This window comes from Stegodyphus dumicola, chromosome 7 (genome assembly GCF_044657685.1).
Source record: "Stegodyphus dumicola isolate Sdum_Otavi_A_Nest chromosome 7, ASM4465768v1".
NCBI lineage: Eukaryota > Metazoa > Arthropoda > Arachnida > Araneae > Eresidae > Stegodyphus > Stegodyphus dumicola.
In genome coordinates this window covers 98,046,346-98,072,994 of record NC_140774.1, presented here as the reverse complement: position 1 = coordinate 98,072,994, position 26,649 = coordinate 98,046,346, and the positions used below count along the sequence as shown (strand labels likewise).

The following is a 26,649-nucleotide window of genomic DNA, read 5'->3' as shown; positions in this document are numbered from 1 at the left end:
TTTTAAACTGTATTTGGTATTTTATGTTTTTTTATATTTTCAATTTGCAATTTTTATGTATTTTTGCCTTGCTGTGAAGTGAGAATTGAATTAACTGAATAAGAAATATATTGGAATTTGAGGAAATAAGTGTTTCGTATTAGCAGAAAATATTGTTGCCAGTCTGACTCAGACATAGGACAATGTTTACAAGTAGCGTATGTAAATTAGGTAAGTGGCTCTGAATCGTCTGTGAAAAATTTTTCTTTTGTATTTGTTTATTTTCTTTTATACATCATTTTAGATTTATTATCGTATTTAAATAAAACGTATGGCAACGATAAGGTAATTCTTCAGATGATATAATTTTTGGGCATTCTGAATTATAAAATGAAGGAAATTAATGCTGTTAAGTGAACCTAGCACCAGAGTGTCGCTATGATAAATAAATACAGCGAATTTTAAAGAGTGCATTTATGTCATTTTGGTTTATGTGCTATCGACAAAATAGAATTCAATAAGTTTACATGAAATTCAGGAAAAAATTAGTATAATTTAACATTCCGTACAAGGAAGTCATGTGTACACATCTGATTTTTTTATCTCCCTCTTAAAATGGGTTAATATTCACCTGAAATAAAACAATTGATATCAATCAGCAGATGAAATTAGAAAAAACAGTCACAATTCATAATAACCTAAAAATTGAAAGATGTGTCAAAACAAATGACAAATGTTATGAAACAATTCTGATTGAAGGCTTCACAATTTTGCACTACAACATAACTTACAGCTGCATTCAACAATAATTTGATTATGGGACACAGGGAGTAATTTAAATTTAATTTAGATGGAATAGATCAAAAGTGAAATCTAAGTTTAATCAACTACCTTGTTATAAAAAGCATATTTTTAATAAAAGCTCATAAATTAAAAACACCTCATGATTAAATAAAAGTTCACTTAAATTTCCTGAAAGGAATTTAAAAATTTTAGTTAAACAAAACGTTAACTTTTTACATGAAGATTAAAGTAATTATATGCACACAGCTTGCTAAATATATACTAACTTTTAGTAAAATCTTTGCATTTGAGTGATGCTTGAATACTCGTAGAATCAGCAGCACTGCTAATAGATAAACTATCATCTGAAAATGTATCAGTTGATGTTGAGCAAGATTCTTCAACATCTGAATAAAAAAAAAAAAAAAAAAAAAAATTAAAATTCACAACATATAAATGTAATGTTGCTTAAGGAGAAAAAATAACGATTTTTATAATTCATTCAATGATTCATATAGCATTAAACATTACATTTAGAATCAATCCTATAATGGTTGTAAGTCAGCAATCATGCAATTCTATAAATACAGTGAAACATTTTCATGATGACCACCAACAGTTCAAAATTTTAAGCATCAGCAGAAGTGATTACCTTATAGATCATGACTACTAGTTATATTCAATGCTATTATTTGCTTTTGTTCTTGAAAAATACTGTACATCCCTTGAAGTAAATGACAAGAGAGGTTTCAATGTATATTTATGGTCATAATTCCTTTTATAAAACCTGTGATCACAACTTCAAATATTACTTGCAGAAATTTAAAAGTTCAAGTTGGTTATGTATTTGAAATTCTGCCGTGGTCTATATAATCTTGTAGTCTCTGCATAGGTTACATTCAAATTGAATTTATATCCTTCGTACAAAGAAAATGAAGTGTTGAAACCAAGTCCAGGTTGGCTGGTGTTTTTATATTGTATATTCTAATTTAATTCACTCACAAGTGGTAAGGTAAAATAAAGTGTTTATTCTGTTGTCTGTTTGCTTGATAGTTGGTTATTCAGGTGATGATAATTCATCACTCAGAAAAAAATGTAACACCTTGGTTTTACGTAATTAATATTACAAAATTAGCTGGAACCCACTCTGTGTGTCACAGACTATGTGAAGTATTGGCTATATGCATTTTATAGCATTTGCACTGAAACCTAATAATTTCCTTCCACACCATATTTTTCTGTAAAACAAAATTATAAAAACACTTTTTATAGAATTAAAAACAGTTAATCTTTATTAGTTCTGAATACAGAAAACATACCCTTTAAAAGGAACTCTTTATCAAATTTTGGAAATAATTTTTTAAAAAGTTTTTTAGATAATGCTCCAGTTTATCAAAATTTTTTTAAGTTTTTTTTCAAAAATAAATTTAATCTACTAATTTCCATATATTATTAATTCTTAAAGTATTGCAAGTTAAAAATTTGCAGTATTGAAGATTGTGAGGCGGATTTGATGTAAATTCTAAAATGGTAAAATAGTTTAAATGACAAACCTGTAGCACACAAGCTGTCAGGAATTTCTGGTACAGAATATGTGTCAGGTAGTTCACTCCTTGGCAGTAAAGAAAATCTAAAATATAAATAATAAAAATGAACATATAATAAAAATTTAAAAATAAAAATGTATTCAAATAATTTTTTTTAAATATATTTCATATATCATTTTCTTTTACACTTTTTTTAATTACATGTAATATTATCTCAATACAAAATAAACATGTATCTCCTAAGTAACATATATTATTACCAAATTTATTTCTTACTGTTAAGTTTCAAAGCCCTCAAATAAAATTTATATGCCAAAGCAACAAACAACCTTCTGTTTGGTGTCTATTTTAATAAAGATTCTCAGTTTCGAGAGCAACAGGTGCAGGTCCCTCATCATCATCAGAAAAGAAATTCTGTACAGAAGAATGAAGATTTGTTTATTTATTCTTTTTGGACTTAAGATCAATGTTCCTTGAATATTCGATAGTTAATCATTGCTGGAAATTTAATCACTGTTTTTACTTTTGGTCTGCAAAAATTATCCAGAAAGTTTTTTCAGTTAGTGAATTGAATTTCCTTGAAGCTTTTTGCATTCACAAAAATTTACCTTGTTTAGTTGATGACTTTAATTCCAATCCAGCTCCTCCTAATACTTTTAAAATGCTATTAATTTAATTTCCCATGTTTTGTTTCCATTTCTATCAACCCATTTGTTTTACTGCTTAGCTTCTAGTATAGATACAGCTCCCTTCTTAGCAGAATTTCTTTTCTCTTTATGATGAGAGACCTGCATCCCTTGAAATTGATAAAGTCTTGGTTAAAATATATGCCAAACAAAAGATTGTTGCTTTGCCTAATTTTATGTTTCACTTTAGAATTCTCCTCTTCTAGTTGATCCTTTCTACAGTCAAACAAATAGCAGCAAGAAAATCAAAAGCTTTATTACAGTATTGAAACATCATATTTATAAGCTGCTGTACAAGTTAAATCCAAGAGCATTCAAAGTTATCTTATAAGGCATTTGTCCCGCCTTCCCAGCGTGCCTTCGTGGTGTGGTGGTCTGCACGCTGGGCGCGTATTTCCGGAGGTCTGTGGTTCGATTCCCGGCGAAGGCGTTGCTCATTTTCCACTTCTACTGCTTACAAAAAAAAAAAAAAAAAAAAAAAAAACCCTAATGTCTCTACAGTGATGGCAGAACTAAAAGGGTTGTGGATGATGATTCTCCACACCCAGGATTTGGCGATTGGGTCCCCTAAAACCCCAGTCGCCCTTTAAAAAGGGGAGTATATAAGGTATTGTTCCTGCCTTCTTAGCGTGTCTTCGTGGTGTGGTGGTCTGCATGCTGGGTGCGTTATTTCCAGAGGTCTGGTGGTTTGATTCCAGGCGAAGGCATTGCTCATTTTCCACTTCTCCTGCTTTAAAAAAATACCTAATATCTCTACAATGTAGACTAAATTACACAACTGACTAGCAGAATTTATTTAAATACTATTTCATAAAAACTTTGATTAGAATCAGAATATATTCTCTCAAGAAAATAAGGCTTGAGATTTAATTCCATTCCTCAAAGGCATTTTTGATTAAAATTGAGACATAGATGAAGTTGTTACAACAAAACACGAAGTTATAATGTCAATAAAACAGCCTAAGAACACTGACACTCTCCCATAATTAGTCTGCCTATAATTATCGACATGGTGCTTAATTCGCTATATGCCTCAACCTGGGGTAATAAAAAGCAATTCATGTCTAGTTTCATAGAAACACTTCAAAGCACGTTACAGTTATTTACAACTCAATTAAGAATTAAAATTGTATTAATAAGAAAATGATTCTTCAAACATAAATCTTTAAATCAGAAATTTAAAAAAAAAACAGCTTATTTAAATTAATTATTTAATAAACAAATTAATTATTTAATGCATATGAACAAAGAATTATAATAGAATAAAATAAATGAATATTAATCTTTAAAATTTCTAATTCATTATTGAAAATCTTGATTCCAGAATTGCATTCTAATTCATTAACGGTTTTGATCCTAAATTTATAAATTTCCCAAATCATTTTTTTCTGCACTGATAGTATGCCATGCACTTTAACCAGTATACATGATATCTACACTCTGTTAATTATCAACAGAACAAATAACTCATTATGCATATATTGCATAATTTTGCAAAAACTGTATTCTTTTACTAAATTTATTTAAAACATTAATATGTTTTAACATACAAAAACATGATTTCATGAACTGTCTCAATACTGCAATATCTCTCTTGAGACAGATAAAACAAATGAAATGAAAATACAACAAATCATCTATCCCACAAAACGAATTTTATAAGACTCATCTAGCCTGAGTTGGACATATCGAACTAGATGAAATATACTAAAGAGTTTAGCATCAAAGTTATTCAAGTACTTGCCTTCGGTAGCAGCCTTGGCAAAAAAAAAAAAAAAAAAAAAGAAGAAGAAGAAGAAGAAGAAAAAGAAAGAAAAAAAGAAATTTTGAAAGGTTTCAGATTTCAAATTATGCCCAAGGGGGCACTTTTTTTTAACATTTTGAGTGTTACCTTTATTTATTAAATATCATGTTCTACATACTGAAACCATAAAATTAAAATCAAAAGTAATATCGGAAAGTAATTTTAAAATGAGCATATAGAATTTCCGATACAGAGTCTCACGCGCTGGAGATAAAAATGCTTTTTTCTGTGCAACATTGCCATTGCTTGCTTTGAAATCTTTGAGTTTCTTAATTAAAAATTCGTTAAAGTTTTACAAAATATAAAATCGATAATAACACAAATTCCAAATTTCAAATTTGGGCATCCACATGCCCATATTTGCAGTAGGATTATGTCATTCAAAATTTAATGGCTCTGTGTACCGTTGTTTTATCACAATGCAAGAAATATACATAGATTTATGAAAATTTTTCATTATTTAATTTCTTCAAATATAATGCAGGACTTTAACATTTGGTGGCAACAGCATGAAAAGTGAAACGGACATTTACAGTAAACCAATGCAAAATCACAAAACAAAAACAATAATCCTTCAGGGACAAAGCCCCTTTTGGACTAAAAAAAAATGCGATAGAAAAATTCAGGCTCAAGAATGTACAATTTGTTGCCAAACGTTATAAACATCTCTGAAAACAAAACTGATGGTCGCAAATGATAAATTGGCAATTCATTCTCTATCTTCACAACACAAGAATTTAATAAAAAATTTTATTTCATACAAGTTTGTTAATAATTTATTTACTGCGAAAACATACAACTGAGTTTATTTAATACATACTTTATTACCATATTTAAAACAAATATGTAAACAATTTTGTTCAAATAACAACATATATAAACACAACAGAAAATCTATTCAATATTTTATTTAATACAATTTTGTAAGCAATTTTTTTTTTAAATAATATAAACATACCAGAAGATTAAATTTTTACAGAAACATTCTGGTCAGTCTCACTAGATCAAGTAATTTTTTGCAAATTTGCAACTTTTGACTACTAAAATTTTTAAACATGAATTTTGGGCTACTAAAATTTATGTTAATATGACTTTAATTTGCTACTAAAATTTATGTTGTGATAATGTGATTTTGCGAATTTTCTCCGATTCCATTATTTTATTATGCTTTTTTTCAATATATTGTTGTTATGAATGTGGACAGAATTGGTGAAAGTTTACAGTTCTTGATCTTTCTGCACAAAAGTACTCATAAAGCCCTTCTCCGTATGATACAGCATAATTAGTAATTATTACTTCAAGCTACTAAGAATGCTGACCACAAGACAATGCACAGTGTATCAAAAAACACAAGCTCACACAGTGATCTTTCAATGCTCTGAACTTCCGAGCTAAAATTCTCCAGTCCTATACAGTTTCTTCCATACACCAGAGAAATTTCCAGCACCTTTGATTTCTCGATATTGCTAAAAGGTAAACCAGGTAAGTGACATAGAGACATAAGTTACAGCATTACAGTTACACAGGTATCAGACCAAAATGTTACCAAGTTTAGTAATTTTTTTTTTTTTTTTTTTTTTTTTTGTGTGTGTGTGTGTGTGTGTGTGTGATTTCTCATCAAATATGGTGAGAAAAATTAGTTGCCAAAAAAACTGGTAGCTTGGAACTAATGAGATACCCATTTACCTCAAAGTTAAATGGGCTTTACCCTGTACCCCTATTTTTCCAGCCATGCATCACATTTTGAGGCTTTTCATACTACATTATGTAAAAGATATTAAAATTTATATATAATTTCCCTAAAATTATTTATATGTTTACAAAATTCATAGCATTGCACCCATCCCAAGGACTGCACGTCCTGGGCAGTACAATCCCTAAACAGGAAGCCATACATAAAACTAAGGAAAATCAATAGCTAAATACTAAACACAATAAATGACTGCTTTAATCTACAAATTTATACATACTAAGATCATTATACTATTTACATACACACCATGGGAACTACATAATATGGCATTAGGAAGGGAGAGGTAATGAATGATTAATAAGAGTTATGAATGTAAGTAAGTAATAGTAAGTAGTAATGAGTGACTTTAGGCTTACAAATTCATGACTAACAGATCCGAACTATGACGGCATTCAGCCTGTTTAGGATTGTGCCAATGTGACTGTAGTTTAGGAAAATGTCCTTTCAATCAAACTGGTTTTCATAATCCATGTCACCTATATTGACTCAATGTCTTGTGGCTCTGGTCTCATACTGGGTCTCCACTGCCAAATTCACTTGCTCACAGTCAAAATTGTGCATCACATCAAACTGAATGTACTTCTCAGGCAATGAAAGTGCATCCAGAGGATAACCAAACAACACATGACAAGTCAGATGAAGATCATGAACAAAGAGCATTTCGGATGGGGGAACCAGTAGTCTCATGAGCAGCACTGCAATATGCCAGTAAGAAGAGGCAACTTTTGTCCCAGTCCTTTTGGTTTCTAGAAATGTTTAGAGAGGTTAATGAAAATGGTTAGGTTAAACTTCTCTACCATTCCATCTAAATAAAGATGTAAGGTGTCATTTGGGTTTTGTCTATGCCGAGTAGTTTACAGAGTTCTTTATTTACAGCTGAGATAATATTCCTTCCTTGATCAGAATGTAATCAGAGGCACTCCAAACCTGGAAATCCAATGGTGTACTTTACCTTTGCTACGGTGACAACCTGCTGATGAGAGATAGGATATGCTTCTGGCCACTTTGGAAAGTAATCACAGTAAGGATGTATTTGCTGCCATCAGTATACCATATTAGAGGTCACAGGATATCAAAGGCAATGCGTTCAAAGGGGGCGTTCAAAGGGGGCTTATACACTTAACTTTGCAGCTTTGCTCGGCTACATTTCATTGGTCTTTTCCGACCCACAGAGGCATCATAAAATTGACTCCACTTTTGCACCTAAGCCCTTGCTTTATTCTTGCACAATCAAACTATTTGCAAAGCTGCCATCAGAATGCCTTTCCAACATCAGATTCGAACTTCAGGTAAAAGACCCCATTTTGAATATGCAGAGAGTCTCAGAGAGCCTGATATTGTTTTGCCTTAGGATTATAAATCAAAATGTCTTGCCAAGTAGCTTTCTTGCTTGAAGACTTCATTAAATCAATTTATGGGTTTAACCCTCTCACAGGCAAGGTAGTATATACAGCGGTGGCCAAAATTGTGGACACTTTTGGAAATTTTTCTATTTTTGAACTTTGTATGCTTATAGAAAACGTTACGTTTCGCAAAATGCAAACTTGTATATATCATTTTAAAGAGAATTTATTACTGAATTTAATACAAAACACAAAATTCAATTATTTGCAATACAAAAAAAAAGTTATATGTACTTTAATATAAATAAAAAACACAGTTATGAAGTGGTTTGTAATGTCTAGCTTTCCTGGCCAATCACTGCTCTTGTTCTGAGAACCAATCAAATGTTAGTAACTGCCAGTAGAAGCTGACATCATGAAATCATGACTTGAAACAATTCATTATTTTGCTTTGCTCTGTAGAAGGAGGACCTGTTTCTTATACACTGCAATTACAAGTAGGAATTTTTGTAAAAATTTTTAATATTTACTCAGGTAATGACATCAAATAAAAGAGTAGATTGGACACCTAGAAAGAGATGTAATATTATTGTGTTACGAGAAAGTGGTCTTTCCTATGCTGAAATTGCAAGACAGGTGGGTGGTTCAGTGACTACATCTGGAGTCCGAAAGTTTTGTTTACAATATCAGGAGACAAATTCAATAAAAAACAAAGAAGGAAAAGGCCGAAAAAGGTGCACCACATCTATTGATGACAGAAGAATAAAAAGACTATGTCTCCAAGATAGAAAAATGTCATCAGCAGCCATCAGAAGTGATCTGAATGATGCTGGGGTTTCTGTCAGTTCAAGAACAATCAGGAGAAGATTAACAGATGTTGGACTGAGAGGTAGAATTCCACGAAAAAGCCTTATCTTAATTTTCAGCAACAAAAAAAAAAAAAAAAAAAAAAGACTGCAGTGGGCAAAGGAACACATTAATTGGACAGATGATCAGTGGTCACAAGTTATATGGAGTGATGAAACTAAGATATCGTTATTCGATAGTGATGGGCAAAAATATGTAAGACGTAGAATAGGAGAAGAGCTACATCTTGACTGCATTCAAGCAACTGTGAAGAACCCAGTTAGTGTTATGATTTGATCATGCATGTCAGCAGATGGTATTGGTCGCCTTCATGTCATCGATGGGACACTGAATGCCAGAAAATACATTGACACTATTCTAGAACCAAAACTTCTACCTTCCATCAGAGATCTCTTTCCCAACAATGCTTCGTTTATTTTTCAGCAGGATTCTGCTCCTTGCCACACGGCCAAAATATCGAAAGAGTGGTTTCGTACAAAGAGCATTAAACTGTTGTCATGGCCAGGAAACAGTGACCTCAATCCTATCGAAAAATTGTGGCACCGTTTGAAAACTCTTGTCCGAATGAGGCGCCCATCAAATAAAAGGGAACTAATTGAGGCTATAATTGTTTCCTGGCATCATGTATAAGGGCGAGTCAAATGAAAGTGAGCCAACCCCTCCTCAGAAAGAATGGTTCGGTCCATCATCTGTGGCGCATGCGCGTAGCACAGAGTTGAAGATGGTAGCGTGACATAATGGACGCTCCAAAAGAGGAACAGCATGGTGTGGTCAGGTTTTTGACAGCTGAAGGTATTTCCCAACATGAATTTAGTCACCGTATGACTGCTGTGTATGGTGAACATTGCATCGCATTGGCCACTGTGAAGCGTTGGAGCAAACGGTTCAGAGAAGGATGTGAAAGTTGCAAAGACGATCCAAGACCGGGCCAAAGCCACCTTGCAATCACCCCCGACACAATTGCACAGGTTGATGAGCTGATTAGACAAGAACGGAGGACAAGCATCGATGAACTGGCAGAGCGTGTGAACATCAGTCACGGTTCAGTTCACACCATAATTCATGATCATCTCGGTTATCGGCTTTTGTGTGCTCAATGGATGCCCAAGATTTTGAACGACCGCCAGAAGACGGAGAGGTTCGGCGCTGCTTTGACTCATCTCATCCGGTATCACAATGAGGGTGACGACTTCTTGTCTGCAATTGTGACCGGAGACGAATCATGGTGCCAACACTACGAACCTGAAACACGCCGGCAAAGCTTACAGTGGAAACATTTGTATTCACCAATCCCGAAGAAAGCAAAGGCTGTCATTTCCTCGGGAAAGGTGCTATTCACTTTTTTTTTTGATCGTCAGGGGCCATTACTGATAGAATTTGCTAAACGTGGAGAGACTATCAATAGTTCGCGATATTGTGCAACGCTGGATCGGCTGTGTATCGCAATCAAGAACAAATGACCTGGAAGATTGACGAATGGTGTGATCTTGCTACACGACAATGCTCGTCCCCACATCACTGATGTGGTTAAGACACAACTGGCAAAGTTCAAGTGGGACACGCTGCAACATCCTCCATACAGCCCAGATTTGTCGCCATGCGACTTTCACATTTTCGGGAAACAAAAAACATCTCAAGGGTACCAGATTCGTGTCGGACGACGCCATGACGGAGTCGGTTACAGACTTTTTGAATCGACAGCCCAAGGAGTTTTATGAGACGGGGATCACGCGGCTCATTTGTCAATGGGATAAATGTCTCAATGTTCATGGAGACTACCTTTAAATAAAGTACTCTGTTTGTCATATATTCGCATTGGCTCACTTTCATTTGACTCACCCTTGTAATAACGAAAGAAGAGCTTAAAACTCTTGTCAGCTCAATGAAACGTCGATCTGAAGCTGTAATCAAAAATAAAGGGTACCCTACTAAGTACTGATAACTCACTGCAATCATCACTATCTAATGTATATCGATAACTATTATCGTTTAACTTTTTTTGTATTGCAAATAATTGAATTTTGTGTTTTGTATTGAATTTAGTAATAAATTCTATTTAAAATGGTATATACAAGTTTGCATTTTGTGAAACGTAACGTTTTCTATAAGCATACAAAGTTCAAAAACATAAAAATTTCCAAAAGTGTCCACAATTTTGGCCACCACTGTAAATAGCCTAGAATACTTTTTGTGATGTCTGGAAGAGCATATATATATGTAAAATATAAAAAAAATACGATTTCTTTGCTCTTTGCGAACCAGCAACCTTTAATTAATTTTCTGCAATTCAGGATCGTCCCCTAACCCAGTACCTTCTAGAACATTCGCACCTATTACATAACCTCCTCATATAAATGCTGCGACATAAGTTTTTCTACATTTTTCTAGAAGCTACTCTGTTACATAACCTTTCATATAAATGCTGCGTCATAAGTTCTCCTACACAGATGCCTTCTCGCCTTCGTTCTGCTAGGTCCTCCGCTATGCTCCTCGTTCTTTGTTAAAATGTTATAACGTATTAAAAACAGTCGTATCTAATAATTCAATTACTGAATACTGCTGTAAATTAAAATAAAGATATGCTTGCTGTTAAAAGTGAAAAGTCCTGAGTCGTCATTTTTCTCCGTGATTCAATCATCCTAGCTTCGTCAACTATCTGCCAGAACATGTAATGGAATAGCCTCACCATTCGCCCACGATGTGTTTTAATAACTGAAAACATTACAGTTATTAATTAGCCGGTAGGATTTATCCTCTACATGGGAAAAAAGCTCCTGGATTTATTTCTAACACGCTTCTAAATTCAACAGTGGGTCAAGGACAGTTTGTGCGATCGTCTTCAGCTTTTGCTCTCTACCGTGCTAAGATGTAATTTCGCTGGCTTGCTTTCTATCCCAACAATATCAAAAATGTAAATCTTCTGTGGAAAGGCACGACTAGAGTGCCAAGTGATTGTGGCCACAAATATCAACTAGAAATAAAAATGGAATTAAAACTGCCTCGACTGCCAAGTTCTTTAAATACTAAGGAATCAAAAATCTTCTTTAATATGGGTCTAATCACGCATTGACACTGCTCCGGCTTTTCCTTGTGCTTTTATTATGACATATACATGCATCTTAAAATATGTCCAAGAAATTACGGTTATATATTAAAAGTACATAAATCATAAACTGAAAGGCCTGAAATATTTTTTTGTGTTAAAGGATATTAAAAAAACATATTCAACAAAATTTAATTTATTAGAGTACATTTTACTTACATAGATATGTATATATGCATGTTTTTAATAAATATCAAAGAAATAAAAACATCACAAGAACGTAATGAAATTTAATACAAAATTTTCAAGTTTTTAGAAAATAATCTGATATTTTTCTCTATGTTGTCTTTTTCAGCATCAAATTGTTCAACATTATTTTATTTGTTATTCATTTCACCATTGCAATGTGCATCTAAATAACTGCGCATACTTTTCATGATGTTCCTCATTTCGGATGACATTGGATCAGGAGCTGCATTATTCATTTTATTTCCGTCGTCGGAATTTGCATCAATAATACTTATTGAGCTTTCAACAAACTCCAAAATGTCTTTGTCTGCCATAATTGGGGTTGTATACTCATTATCATCAACTTCCGATAATACAGTAGGATAGTCCAAAAATACAGAAACTGTCTCAAACATTTCATTAAGTATTAGCTCAGGTTCGATGTCCTCCTTCTGCATTTCTTATGGTGCCAAAGAATCCGATACTTTTGAAAATCGTGCATGACGAAAACAATTTTCATTTATTTTTGGAGTCACTGAATTCCAAGCAGAGTGCAACATATGAAGAGACAGAGACATGCAGAGTGCAACATATCAACCAAACGCACAGATTTTTACTCATACTGTGATGTACTCATCAACTGATGAGAGATGAAATGTTTGTGTGGCGTTTGTAGGGGTGAAGAAGGTGAAAGTACCTTAGATGAACAAAAGTGGCTCATGCCACAGGCTATTCCAGGGGGATTTCAAAGCCATGTTAGCCTCCTTTCTACGAAACATGTGAAACCACCTCCTTTTCACTTCACACCCTTTTTAAATCTCACCTGTGAAGCTGGTTTTTCCGTATTTTGTTCATGCCCGGAAAGGATATCTTTTCATGTTAAGTGATTTTTGTTTCGTGTTAAGAGAAACAAAATGCAAGAAAATATATAGTAGTTTATCAGGACTGTTGTATTTTTTCATGTTAACTAATACTTCGTTTTAAGCATTTTCGCTTTAAACGAATTTCACTGTAATTGTTTCTTAAGCTAATTTTGGGAATTTATGCTTTCTTAGCAAAAACCTGGGCCAGTCAGAGGGTTAGTGTTGTCCAACTGGTCTTTCTTGATTTCTTTACTCCATGGATCTGGGTCAGACGAGATTGAAGTTATAATCTGACGAACACCTTAATAAACCAACTTATATTTTTCTTCAACCCTGAAATAAAACTATCAGCTTTCTGGGCAGAATATTCTAGAAGGGGGAGTCCGTGTTTCAGCATAACAATCCTTTAAATAATGGATATGGATGTCATATTCCTGAATTCTCTGTATCCATCCAGCTATTTGGGCATAGGGTTCTTAAAATTTAACAACCGGATCAAGGATGCATGATATGCACGGAGAAGCAGTTTTCCACTGTAGAGGTAATAGCGAAAATATTCTACCACTTTAACTATAGCAAACAATTCCTTCCCAGGTGACATTGTAATTCCTCTCTGGTTTAGACAGACACTTACCCCATTATGTTATGACACGTTCTTGACCACATTTCTTGGTACATAACAGCACTAGCACTCTCATTACTCCCATCTGTATCAAAAATGAAATATTTGTCGAGCTAAGGATATGTCAGGATTGTCACAGATGTTAAATTCTTCCATCAGTTTGTAAAATGCATCCTCAGATTCTTTCGTCCACCAGAACTTTTGCTTGCTCTCGGTCAGTGTATGAAGGAAAGACAGAAGAAATGTCCTTCAGAAATCTACTACAGAAGGTGCAAATCCTCACGAAATTTCTCAGCTGATGAACCTTTTTGGGTGTCTCCACTCTTTAACTGCCGACAAATTTTCTAGCCTTATATACACACCTTTAGCAGAGATGACATGTCTGAGGTAACTTACTTCATGCCTCAACAATTTACATTTCGTAGGAATTAATTTTAGATTGACATTCTTCAATTTCTAAAGCACCTTCCAAATATTTTCTAAATGTTCTCCAAAATTTTTCCTGACAATGATGGTGTCATCCTGGTACATCAGACACACTTTGTGGCAAATACACTCTTTTCATTAGTCATCAGGATGTATCTCTACCTGCCAAAACCCACGTTTTAATCAAGCATCAGAAACCACTTGCACTTGTCCAGAATGCCATCAATTCTAGGAAGAGGGTAGATGTTTTTCTTCATGATGTCATTCAATAGACGATTATCAATATAAATCTAGTTAAACCATGTTTATTTCTGACCAGGCGATGGAAGAGGCATAAGGATTTGCTCTACATGCTCAATAACATCACTTTCTTATATATACTTTACAAGTTTTCCTTCTTTTCCCTGTTTAGAAATAGGTACACTTTGCTTCATTAGCAGACGATCCTCTGTATCAACTATATGCTGTGCTAAATTGGTTCAACCTATGTCAGAAGACATGGGGTGAAAAACCCCTTGAAATTGCTGAATGACATACTTTGCAGCATTCCTCTTTTCATTGCTCAGTTGCGCATTCTGCAATAACTATGATGTTAAACTCCACGAAGACACAGAGAATGAAGGGCTACTGATTCATTTAATACGTTGACGTCGGCCTGACCCACCAGTGGGTCATGCTTATCTGTTCCCTGGGGCGGCATGAGCCACCTTGTTCAGCGGGCCAGCATGACTCACCGATGGGTCACACTTGTATATAAAAAAATACGTAGTACAAAATTTTATTTTTATTATTCAACATTATAATCAAACATGCAATACATATGCATTAAACATGCATTAAAATGCAACTTATAAATTAAGCATAATTAAATATAAATATTAATTTTATTTATGCAATCTTTTAAAGCAAGATAAACAAAGTGCCAGCTTGCCCTTACAATTATTGCAATATGTTGTTACTTTCTTTGCTCTATCTTTCCTCAGATTTCCCTTTATTTCTTTCCTCAGAAGTTCCTCAAGGAACTTCTGAGGGAAAATATGTACATTTGTGGTACTGCATGGAACACTTGCATAAAAACTATCGGTAAACAATATCCGGCCCTCGAACAAAAAATCCCCTAAAAATTTCATAACTACAGTTTCCGAATGTGCTTTTAAAATTCTTGCTTCATCCTTCCTGGAATAAATATGCATACTGTGTGTATAACTTTCTGGCACAGTCTGGAAGGCACAGTTTGTACAGTTTTATCACATACTTGTGTCGCTTGCCTGGTATATATTGACGAAAACTAAGGCATCCTCTCCATGGAACCACGCTTTGGTCAATTACTGTTTTTACCAGGTTTGAAGCTATTTTTGAAATTACGAACAATTTTATTAACAATGTTTCAAGGTTTATACAACTGATCCTTGGTTCTAGCAGTAGCATTATCAGTAAAATGTAAATATTTCAATATCAATATAAACCGATCATGTTTCATTGCTTTTTTTTTTACATGTGCATTCGCATACATCTCCTTCTTTGGCCAGTAAAATCTAATTTCGGGTAACCACACTACACCCATAATTAGTAAAATACCAATAAAAATATTCATTTCACCTTTCGTAATGGGCTTCTAGGCTTCTTGCTGCCTTTCGTTGCCAGATGCCGCAGACCATCTCCAATATTTCATCGGCAAAGAATAGTTTGTATAATGCAATAGGATTGCCACAGTCTGTCTCTTCCATCAAAAACTGTTCTTCCTCCAAATGCTCTTCCGAATGAATTTGTTACCTATTTCTCTTTTCATTTCCTCTTGACCTGCTTCAATCTTTTGTTGGCCTGTTTACATCTCTTCTTTAACAGATTTGACAGCCCCTTCTATCTTTTCTTGGGCAACATTCATCTCTTTTTTTTTAATGCAATAAAGTCAGTTGCTGCCTTTGTTGCTCTTCTATCACTGCTGTCACTGGCATTAAACTCCATTCAAAATTGCATTCACACCAAAAAACATTCATGTATATGTGGGTTTGAAATAGATTGAATACACACAGAATTGATAACATTTATTTTCCAAAAAACTTTGCAGTTCTGAAACTTCCTATACAAAAGTACTTGTATGGCTCTTCTCAGTATGAGATAGCATAATCAGTAGTTATCACTTCAAGCTACTAAGACCATTGAACACAAGGCAATGTGAAGCACATCAGGAAATGAAAGATCGGACAGTGATCTCTCAATATTTTGAACTTTCGAGCTAAAACTTAGAACTAATACTCTCTCCGGTCCTACATATAGTTTTATCCCATCTGCATAAGAAATTTCCAGTAGCTTTCATTTCTCAAAATTGCTGGGAGGCACACACACAGTTACAATCACAATAACACAGTGACTGAACCAAGTCATAAAATGTTATAAAATTAATTTTTATTAATATAATGTATCTGTTGATATTAATTTATAAATAAAAATAATAATTTATTTAGGCTCAAATAAAAATTAGTATAGTTCGACCGCCTCATCCACGACCATGAGCACAAACACACATGCGCCATTCAGACCGAATTATTCTCAAAATAGGGTGAAAGTATAGGGACTTTCCCTCCAGCACAGCTCTTTCCGGAGAAGAGAAGACCTTTCATGTCGCCCCTTTTGGACAAGACTATGTGGTTTGGCAGAATGCCAACTAGGGTTGTGCTTGAGACGGTCGAACTATAACTAGTAATCTTGCTATTGTAGCCCATGAGAGCATGAACACCAGCACTAGTAGTTAAGTTGGAAACCAGCAATCCTGCAATAATAGTGCAGTGCACTCAATACCAGCACTAGTAGGAGGTATTTTCATGTATTTCATTGATTAATTTAATATTCTAGTGATCTAGGAATAGGATTTAATCAGATTACAATCTATATTGATAAAATGTGAAATACAAGCAACATTAAAAAATTCTGCACCACTTTCCAAAATGCCTAACCTAAAACACGAGTTTGAGAATTGGCTAGAAAGAATGAAAACAATACAAAAGTTTATCGCAAGTTATATAAATGTGAAATGATGCACATAAAATTGATTTAATGAAGCACATTAACTGAGAATTCAGTCAAAATCAAAATGGATATTTAAAGACTTGAAAATTAGCAATCTAATTTTTAAATGTTCGTCAAAACTAATATATGTAATATGAATCGAACTACAATCCATAACTTACAGTACTCTGAAAGACTGAATTTGTGATGATGTCAGAGGTCATGTGAGCAATAACATCACAAAAATCATATGATCTCTGTGCGACTTTTTGATTTTATTCTTTGTACTTAAACTCAAAAATTTCTGGTAGCACTGTTTCTATAGGTGACAGTTCAGCAATAGTTAGAAATAATGCCTCAGGCATCAACAAAACTTCTTTTTCTAATAATGGAAGATTGAACATAATAAGTATGTCATTAGTTCTGAAGTCATTTTAGTCATTAGGGTTTTTGAAGTGGGAGATATGAAAAATGTGTAATGCCCTCGTCGGGACTCAAACTCCGGACCTCTCGAATAAATGCCAAGTATGCTTCCATTTACACCATGAAGGCATGTAGAAAGGAGGAAGAAAAAAACCTTACACACTTTTAAAAGGGCAACTGGAAATTAGGGAAACCAACAGCCAAATCCTGGTGGTGACGAATTATCATCTACCATCTTTTAGTTTGAGCACTACTCATAGAGGCATTAGTTTTTTTTTTTTTTTTTTTTTTCCCCCGGGGGGGGGGGGGGTCTGGAAAAAAATGTGCAATGCCCTTCGTGGGGACTTGAACTCCAGACCTCAAGAATATGTGTGGAGTATGCTTCCAATTACACCATGAATGCGTGTGAAAGGAGGGAGAAAATACATTATAAACATAATGAGTATTTTACAGTGACAAACTGATATACTGATACGATGCAATTCTGAAGAACAGTAGTTAACCAGCTGTTTCTCAAACATGCACATCATCAATGCAGAAATACCACTCCAGTATTCCAATGTCAGAATTTAATGTATTCAATTTTTATAATACAGTCTATATATAATGTTAATCTATAATAATAGTTTTTATAATACAATCTATATAAGGCCTATAAATAAAAGAAAATCTAAAAAAATTACTGTACTTTGAAAAAACTTCGTATTCTACTTTTCCTAACTGTGATATGCTTTCTTCTAATTCTGAATCTAGTTGGAGACTGAAAAAAAAGTTAAAAAAAAAAAAAAAGAAAAAAGAAAAAAAAAAAAAACTTAAAACATTTTCCTTAATTTCAAAATAATAAAAATAATGCTCTCCCTAAAGAAATAGTATGTACTTTATTTTAATTTTCTCCTTATTCTTGTCATCAGAAAGAGGAACAAGGTAGCAAGGTAACGTTTTACATGCTTCTAACTTCTCAAGAATTGCTGGAGCACTAATTGCTAAACATGGGTTTTCTATGACTGATTCAGCATCTAAAAAAATATATTGTACAAAAATTAAGCTTGATGAAATTTCAAAAAGGAAATAAATCTGCAACAAAATTTCAAATAACACAGAATTATTTAATGAAGATATATTAATTATTTACACTGCAATATACCACAGTCTACTAAACATGAAGTTTAAATGCAGTTTAAAAAAAAAAAAAGAAGAAGAAGAAGAAGAACTGCTAGAAAAGTTTGAAACATCTATGCAGTTTGCAGAACAGTAAGTTGCATATAGTAAATCCACCTTAAAAATGATCACTATGGCTGCGTTCAGACGGCGGCATAGAGGGCACAAAGGCATAGTCATAATGTCATAAAATACGGAAGTTCCATTCACACCTGCGAGACGGGGTCTAAGCTGTGGCCAATGAGAGAAGCTAAATTTGTGCATGCATGGATGTGTCTACACCTTTCGCACGCTGTTTTTCCACTCGATTGATTTCCCTTGTTCGCTCTCCTTGCTTTTGATATTTTGTGTCATGGCATTTTTAGTTCACCACAAAGTTTAACTGGCTCAACAGAATGCTCTTTTATCTGCCCTTATTAGCCAAGAAGAAACGGAAGATGGTTAAAAAAAGAAAGAAAGAAAGAAATGATCTAGAGATATTTTTTTGAAAGACCAATACTTGGTTGGCACATATTTCTGTGTAAAACAGTATGGAATATTTTTGCATTGCACTGTAGTACTCTCTATACTATAAACATGTACATGCATATTTATATACATAAAACCTTCTTCAATTTTTATATGTAATTTCTCTTAGGAGAAATACGATATTCTAAACACGCCTAATTTGAAAAAAAAAAAAAAAACTTGAGGATAAGTGACAGATAGCCTGTATATAATATTTTTCCATTTTGCAGGTCTGAAAGCAGTTAAGCAGAAAACGGTACTTACCCTATATTTTTTTGTTTTGTTTAAATTTTAAATCCAAAGAAACATGTTTCTGTGCTTAGCACTCCTTAATCACTGTCACTGTCGATACTAAAGTAGTTGGCTACACTACCAGTATTAATTACCACTAGCACTAGTATTCCACAACTGGTCACCATAACCAGCAACCACAACTAGTACAATACTATGAAACATTCACCCAACAATGTATTTTATGCTCAATCATTAAATACATTTTGCGGTATTGCCAGCTGTTTGTATACATCTATTTCTAATAATTTGCATGTATAAACCGCACCCCTGAATTTCATATGCTTTTTCTAAAAAGAAAAGAGGGTTACACTCGAAAGACTACAGTTCATAGTAAACATTAACTTGAACATGAATTTTTGTGGATAATTCTGCAAACTGGTATGTTTACATCATATGAGTAATTAAAATTATAAACTCTGCTCTGCTGTGATATGTCATAGATGTAAGTTTCATCCAGGTCTGTTGTCATAAGTAATTACTTTTAATGATTTTTCATTTGCTGACAGAGTATGACAATTCTTCACTCACTGGCAGGCATGCATATTAAAGCATCAAAAAGAGTTTAATTTCAACATATGCTGTCATTTCTATTTACGACCAATACCTCTAAAGTAATTTCACATTGACAAATTTTAGGTACCCAAGTCTTCAAATACAACAAAATTATAAACATTCATATCTTATTATATTCACCCATATTATAACTCAGAATGCATATAAATTTATATTTTATAAGAATTATCCAATCGTTGCCGCATGTTCTATTCAAATAGTATAATAAAACTAAAACGATGTATAAAAGAAATTAAGCAAACAAAACAAAAAAGAAACAGTTTTTCACAGACGATTCAGTATTTTTCATTCAATTAATTCAGTTCTCATTTTCCAACAAGGCAAAAATACATAAAAACTCAAAATATTTATATTAGAAATTACAGAATATTAAATTATACCCATTTTTTTCTTGAATTTCATTTAAACTTATTGGATTGAATTAAATCTACTTCGTCGATATTGCATAAACCACAACAGAATAAATGCACTGTTTAAAATTCACTATATTTGTTTACCATAGTGACACTCTGGCCCTAGGTTCACTTAACAGTGTTACATTTCGTTCATTTTTTTAACTCAGAATGTTCATTTTTTAACTCAAAATTTATATCATCTTAAGAATTATCTAATCGTTGCAACATGTTCTGTTCAAATATTATAATAAATCTAGAACGATGTATAAAAGAAATTAAGCAAAGAACAACAACGACAAAAAAGAAACAGATTTCACAGACGATTCAGTATTTCTCATTCAATTTATTCAGTTCTCACTTTGCGACAAGGCAAAAATACATAAAAACTCAAAATATCTATATTAAAAATTACAAAGTAAATATGAAACCCTTATTTCCTCAAATAAATTCCAGAATAGATTAAGCATGATTTAATTCACAATAATAAAAGAAGGTGTTATCTTTGTTGTTGTGAAGCTTAGTTTCTCTAGATTGGCAACAAATCTGCTATACTGCTGTTTCAAGTGTAAACAAACATGGCCGCCATTGCAAAAATAAACAGCTTAGCGGCACTTAAAAAAACTTAAATTGTTAATAATTCTAAATCTGCATGCAATATCGCATGCAGATTTACTAAAGGCATAAAAACCTTAACCGGAAGATAAGGACAACATAATTGAAACAATTTTAAAGCAAAAAGTGTGCAATTTACAAACATACATCAATTTCACGTTGCTCTGCGGGAGGGGGTGCATCACGGCGCACAATGAACTGGAAGTTGACCTGTCAGCACTATCCTTATCTTCAGGGCTGATGTTTTTATTTTATTCGGCTTATAATTTCTTACTATATGTAGTATTTCATCTCAATGTACTCCATCTTTGATATGATTTAAATCAAATTCCTCGTCATTAAAAATATCTTGAATACACATCAAATACTAATTCAGAAGTCGAACAACAAAAATCAGCGTTATATTTACAAAATTTTCACAGGACTAATTTCGATGGTTTTACCAAACCACCATCTTCAGCTGCAAAACCGCAAAAAAACATCTTCCATTGGAGAACTGGATTTTCTAGAGGCATTTCACATTCATAAAAATCTTTCTGTTCTAGTTAGCAATCCTAATTCTAATCCAATTTTGCCTTCGGCCTTTAAAGAAATTATGTTTTAGTTCTGGTTTCACCAACAGATGGTGCCACTTGCTTATTCTTGTCCAGGCTTTCTTATCTTATCTAATCATTTTTTCCTATCTTGTTCATTTGTGATTTTGCAGCTGAGGATGGTGGTTCAGTAAAACCATCGAAACTAGTCCTATGAAAATTTTGTAAATATAACGCTGATTTTTGTTGTTTGACTTCTGAATTAGTATTTATTTGGCGTGTTATTGTGTCTTAACAAATCAAATAGTTTTCTTGGTTGCAATTTTCTAATTTCGACTATGCGTAATGTACGTTTTACGCATGCGCGTGTTAAAAGAAATGTTTAATAAAGTAAACAAATAAATATTTAGCTCTTTTTTTTTTTTTTTTTTTTTTTTTTTTTTGTAAATTTTGATACCCTTTATATCATAATTGCTCTTTATTTCATAAATTACGTTTTCATATTTTTAATTTTATAATTTCTGCATGCCATCTTACCAGATTTAAACTGATCATTTATAATCCAGAAAACCGATAATCCGGAATCACCAAAGTCTTGACGAGTCCGGATTAAAGACTTTTGACTGTACGACAAATGACCATTTTGGAAGAACTAAATAAAACATTTATGCACTTTGAGTATTTTTGTATACAGTCAAAAGTCGTTAATCCGGACTCGTCGGAACTTCGGCGATTCCGGATTATCGATTTTTCCGGATTATAGATCATCAGTTTAAATCTCGTAAGATGGCATGCAGAAATTCTAAAATTAAAATATGAAACCGTAATTTATGAAATAAAGAACAATTATGATATAAAGGGTATCAAAATTTACAAAAAAAAAGTTTAATATTTATTTGTTTACTTTATTAAACATTTCTTTCAAAGTAAGTTGTTTAAGTTGCTTCGTTTTATGTGATAATACTTTCTCTTTAATTCTATAAACAGACATAATTTCTTGTTCAGTTACAAAGTTCCGCTGTTCAAGTCCCATTAATTGCTGTGCCGAGAATACCGACTAACTTATCAATCGAAATTTTTTCGTTTTCACTAACCTCTCTGTCACATTCTTCATGTCTTTATCCATTTTTTGCAGCAATTCCACTTTTTGTTTGTTGGACATCGAAACATACTTTCGTTTTGTAGATCCTTTGGAAGTTCCAGCATCGGAAATTTTATTTGACATAATCGAAAGTTCAAGTTTACTTTTATAAAATTGCTCTTACAGTCTGCAAAAAATAATAAGCGTGATCCAATTCGAAGATTAAGGAACAACACAATCATTAACATTAACTGAAATAGATAATTAGATAATTTTAGCTTACACCGTCCATTATACATTAAATGCGCAGGAGAAAATGTATTCTGCACTTGCGCACACGCATATGCGCAGTAGTCAAGGTCTTACGCGCACGCATAAAACGCCTGTGTGCATGTGCCAACGAGGCGCATGTGCAGGAAGTTTTTAGCTTTGAGGTCCGGATTATGGGTGTCTGAATTAACGACTTTTGACTGTAATTTGAGTATCACTAAACAAATGGTGTATTATTATGGTCATCATTTTCTGAAGCAAACCCATCTCAAGCAATGGGCAATGTGTTATAGTATGACTGGATATTGCTACAATGAAATAGCTGAAGGTCAGCTAAGCAGTAGTTTAGAAAAAGATATGAATGGATTAGGAATGTTGGTAATATTGAATATAGTTAGCAACCATAGACAAACCAGAACACTGTTTTTATTTCAATAAATTTTTTCACAAGTTTTGATTAGATGAAAAATCTAAAAGAGAGAAGTATGTCTACTACAGGAGCAGTAACATGCATATAACAGGACAAATAAATGTCCTATAAAAACAGATAGGGAAATCAAGATAGAATTTTGTCGGGCTTTTGATTATAGCTATGACGAAGTAAATGGAATATTTGGCCTTGACTTGGAAAGATAACAACAATGTCAGGATGGTATCAAATCATTTGGAAGGTTTACCTTCGAAACATGTACAAATATGGTATGTTGTTGTTACACATCTCACTTACTTGATATAGATTAGCATAAGCCCATGACATTCATCAAAGCAAGGAGTCATTTGCAAGAGCCTTGAGCACCATCAAGGTTACAGCCTGACTTTAGCTCAATTCCATATTAAATTTTGAGAGACAGCATCCCAGAGTAGAGGGTTCGAGAGTCTTTCATCCCTCTTTTCTTAACACCAACCTCTCAGGAGGACTTTCAGCTTGCTGCATATTGTGCCACTATGCCATACAGACACTTTATATTTACAAATATCCATGCCTTCTCTGGGATTTGAACCCAGGCCTTTTGGTACAGCGGTCAGAGTCACTAACCACTACCCCGGTTAGCTAGCTAAACATGGTCTAGAACTGAGAAGAAAAGAGTGATAACTCTGCAGCCTAATGAAACTGAAAATTACAATAATAACATGGGTGATGTTGACAAGCTTGAGTGGAATATACAAAAGTATAGAATAAAAATTAGAACAAGAAATGGCACTTTCTTGTTTTTACTATTGCAGTGAATATGGCCATAGAACGTGATAAGAGCAGAAAGTAACGAAAAAACGTCTTTATTAAATTTCAGAAGAATAGTTGCAAGGTTCTATTCAAATTTACACTGTCTATCTGACTATCTAAAAACAATGGAAGGCCATCCTACAGTGTGTGAGCCCACAGAAATACGTAAAAGAAGACATGAGAACAAATCCTGAAGGACATTAGAAAGAACATTGGACAGAAAACAGAAAAAATGTGTGGTTTCTTAAAAGAAATGTTCAGAAACAATGCGTAAAGTGTGATGTTGGATTACATGAAGAATATGTTAATGCACGGCACTCATATGAAAATTACCTCAATACAATTATTTACATACAACATGTCGTGATCACCAAATGAAGATTGATTTTCAAATCAATAAAAATCAAATATTTATTTTTAATAATGTAAAACTTAGTACATTATGTTTTGTTTGCATGCAAATGACGAAATATATTTGAAAAATGTTTTAAAAAAAACTCGGTTAATGGGTTAATATATATTTAATGCCTTTAGTGGGCTAAGACATGGTCACCTTAGATAGCAATATTCTAATTATTAATGCCTATGCTTATTAAAGCTCACAGAAACACTGGTAACTTGCAAGAAGCAATTACTGTGCAAGGGTTCTTTTCATATGGACATATTTTTATTAACATCAAAAACTAACATTATATAAGGACATAATGAATTATTCCTTTTGGTAATCTTTGGATTTGAAAACATTTCAACACGTTATTAATTCTTTTTAAAAAATGAATTTATTTTGAAACTTGTCCTGAAATCTTCCCCTTTCCTCTCTATGGCTTTAATTATAAAAGTCAAAGAGGCCCAACTTATCTATACTTAACCTTTTCTGTTTTGATGTTAAAAATATCTGTACAATTCTTGGACCCATTATATTATATTGCATAATGCTACTCAGACATTTATTATGCATGTGGACTGGCAAGCATTATCATATCAACAACAACAAACAAATAAACAAACAAACAAAACAAAAAAATATATATATGTAAGTTTCAGCCAATACAGCAAACAGCTACTTCTAGCTTTTTCTTTCAAATTAACCACTGTATATGCCAAACAAACACTGTAAAAATAACAAATAATTTCTTAATAGTATGTAACTTTAATTTTAATAGCATATTTGATTGATAAAATTTATAATACACTTAACCCATATAATTTATAATCTTTTTAATTGGTGCAATTTATAGTACATTTAACAGAAAATTCTTATGAATATTTGTTACCATTACAGTGAGTGATAATAGATGTTTCTAAAATCAAATATTACGCACCCCAGCACAGAATAATCATATGCTTAATATGAGCATATAAGAAGAATGTAGGGAGAAGGAAACTTAAAACATATGTTTCACAAGCATTGTTACATATCTTCTTCAAGCTAAGAAAAGATATTTCTTGTGTTACTGTATATATAGTACATATAAAGTTTAATTACATTAACCTCCATAACTTCATCAACTGTAAAAATACCTTTCATTATAAATCACTATTTTAGTTCATGCATTTGGACTGTTAAATGCATACCAAAAAAAAGATGGTTTTACTCAATTCATCATTTTACAAGTCATTAAGTTTCTGACCTTTACCTACACATTTAGCAACAAAATTCTTAAATATGAATTCACTCCCTCTAAAAGACTGAAACATGAAATTTCACATCCCTTCAATAAAGTCAATAAAATCCTCAAAGTGACTATATATACTATATTAATGTACTTAAAATAATAAATATTTATGCCTAACCTTTTCTTACAGCAGCCAAATCCCTCTCCCAATTAGAAATGTCCAGTTTCTGAAAGGGAAAAAAGTTTCGAAATAATTACATGATTTATGTAAATTGCTAGAAGAAATAATTATAAAAAATAAAATTTATAGATAACAAGATTACAAATTATACCATTTTTTCTAATTGTTTAACATTACTCAAAGAAACTTCTTCTATCTGAGAGATAAGCTGATGTTCTCTAAATAAAAACATAAAAAATAATTACAAAAATCATAATGTAAAAGAAAAATAGAATAGTAATTACAATATTAATTTTATTGTTATTGCCATACTAACACAGATGCGGATATTGTTATACACAAATTTTATAATGCTTCTTATATTTTACAACATTCAAATATGTTTATGCATTAATTTGCATAAATTATATTTATGGAACATTCAAATATATATACAGAATAACTGTGCTGTATATTATACATATAATTGCTGGAACACATTATGATTTTCCCATTTTATCAATTTAAAGTTAAGTGTTGCCAGTGTTTTCAAAATTTATATTTTATTAAATATGATGAGTTTGAAACAGATTAACAAGAGATATAATTTGATAAGAGAGCTGACATTACTTCAACCAGCATTAACCAAAATTAAAACTTATACACTGTACAATAAAGTCTGTTGTATGGACTGTTGTATGGACTATTGTAAAACAGAAAAGGAAAAGGAAATGATAATATGGGAATACAATATATGCATATAAATTTCAATGAATAAATATACTGATGCATATTTAAATTGATAAAAATACATAAGTATCAATCAAAAGCTAAGTCAGGTTAATGATGGCATAT

General features: G+C 32.7%; 1 protein-coding gene across 1 annotated transcript in view; it reads right to left on the bottom strand.

The window, feature by feature from the left end:
- The window catches only part of qin (tudor domain-containing protein qin), a 255,808-nt gene that overhangs the window by 178,496 nt on the left and 50,663 nt on the right, over positions 1-26,649 (bottom strand). The window contains exons 10-15 of the mRNA XM_035358504.2: positions 25,967-26,033; positions 25,813-25,861; positions 18,251-18,389; positions 18,062-18,133; positions 2,316-2,392; positions 1,050-1,169 (exon numbers count right to left, since the gene is read on the bottom strand). Coding sequence (XP_035214395.1) covers positions 1,050-1,169; positions 2,316-2,392; positions 18,062-18,133; positions 18,251-18,389; positions 25,813-25,861; positions 25,967-26,033 — 524 coding nt within the window. The remainder of the gene's footprint in view (positions 1-1,049; positions 1,170-2,315; positions 2,393-18,061; positions 18,134-18,250; positions 18,390-25,812; positions 25,862-25,966; positions 26,034-26,649) is intronic.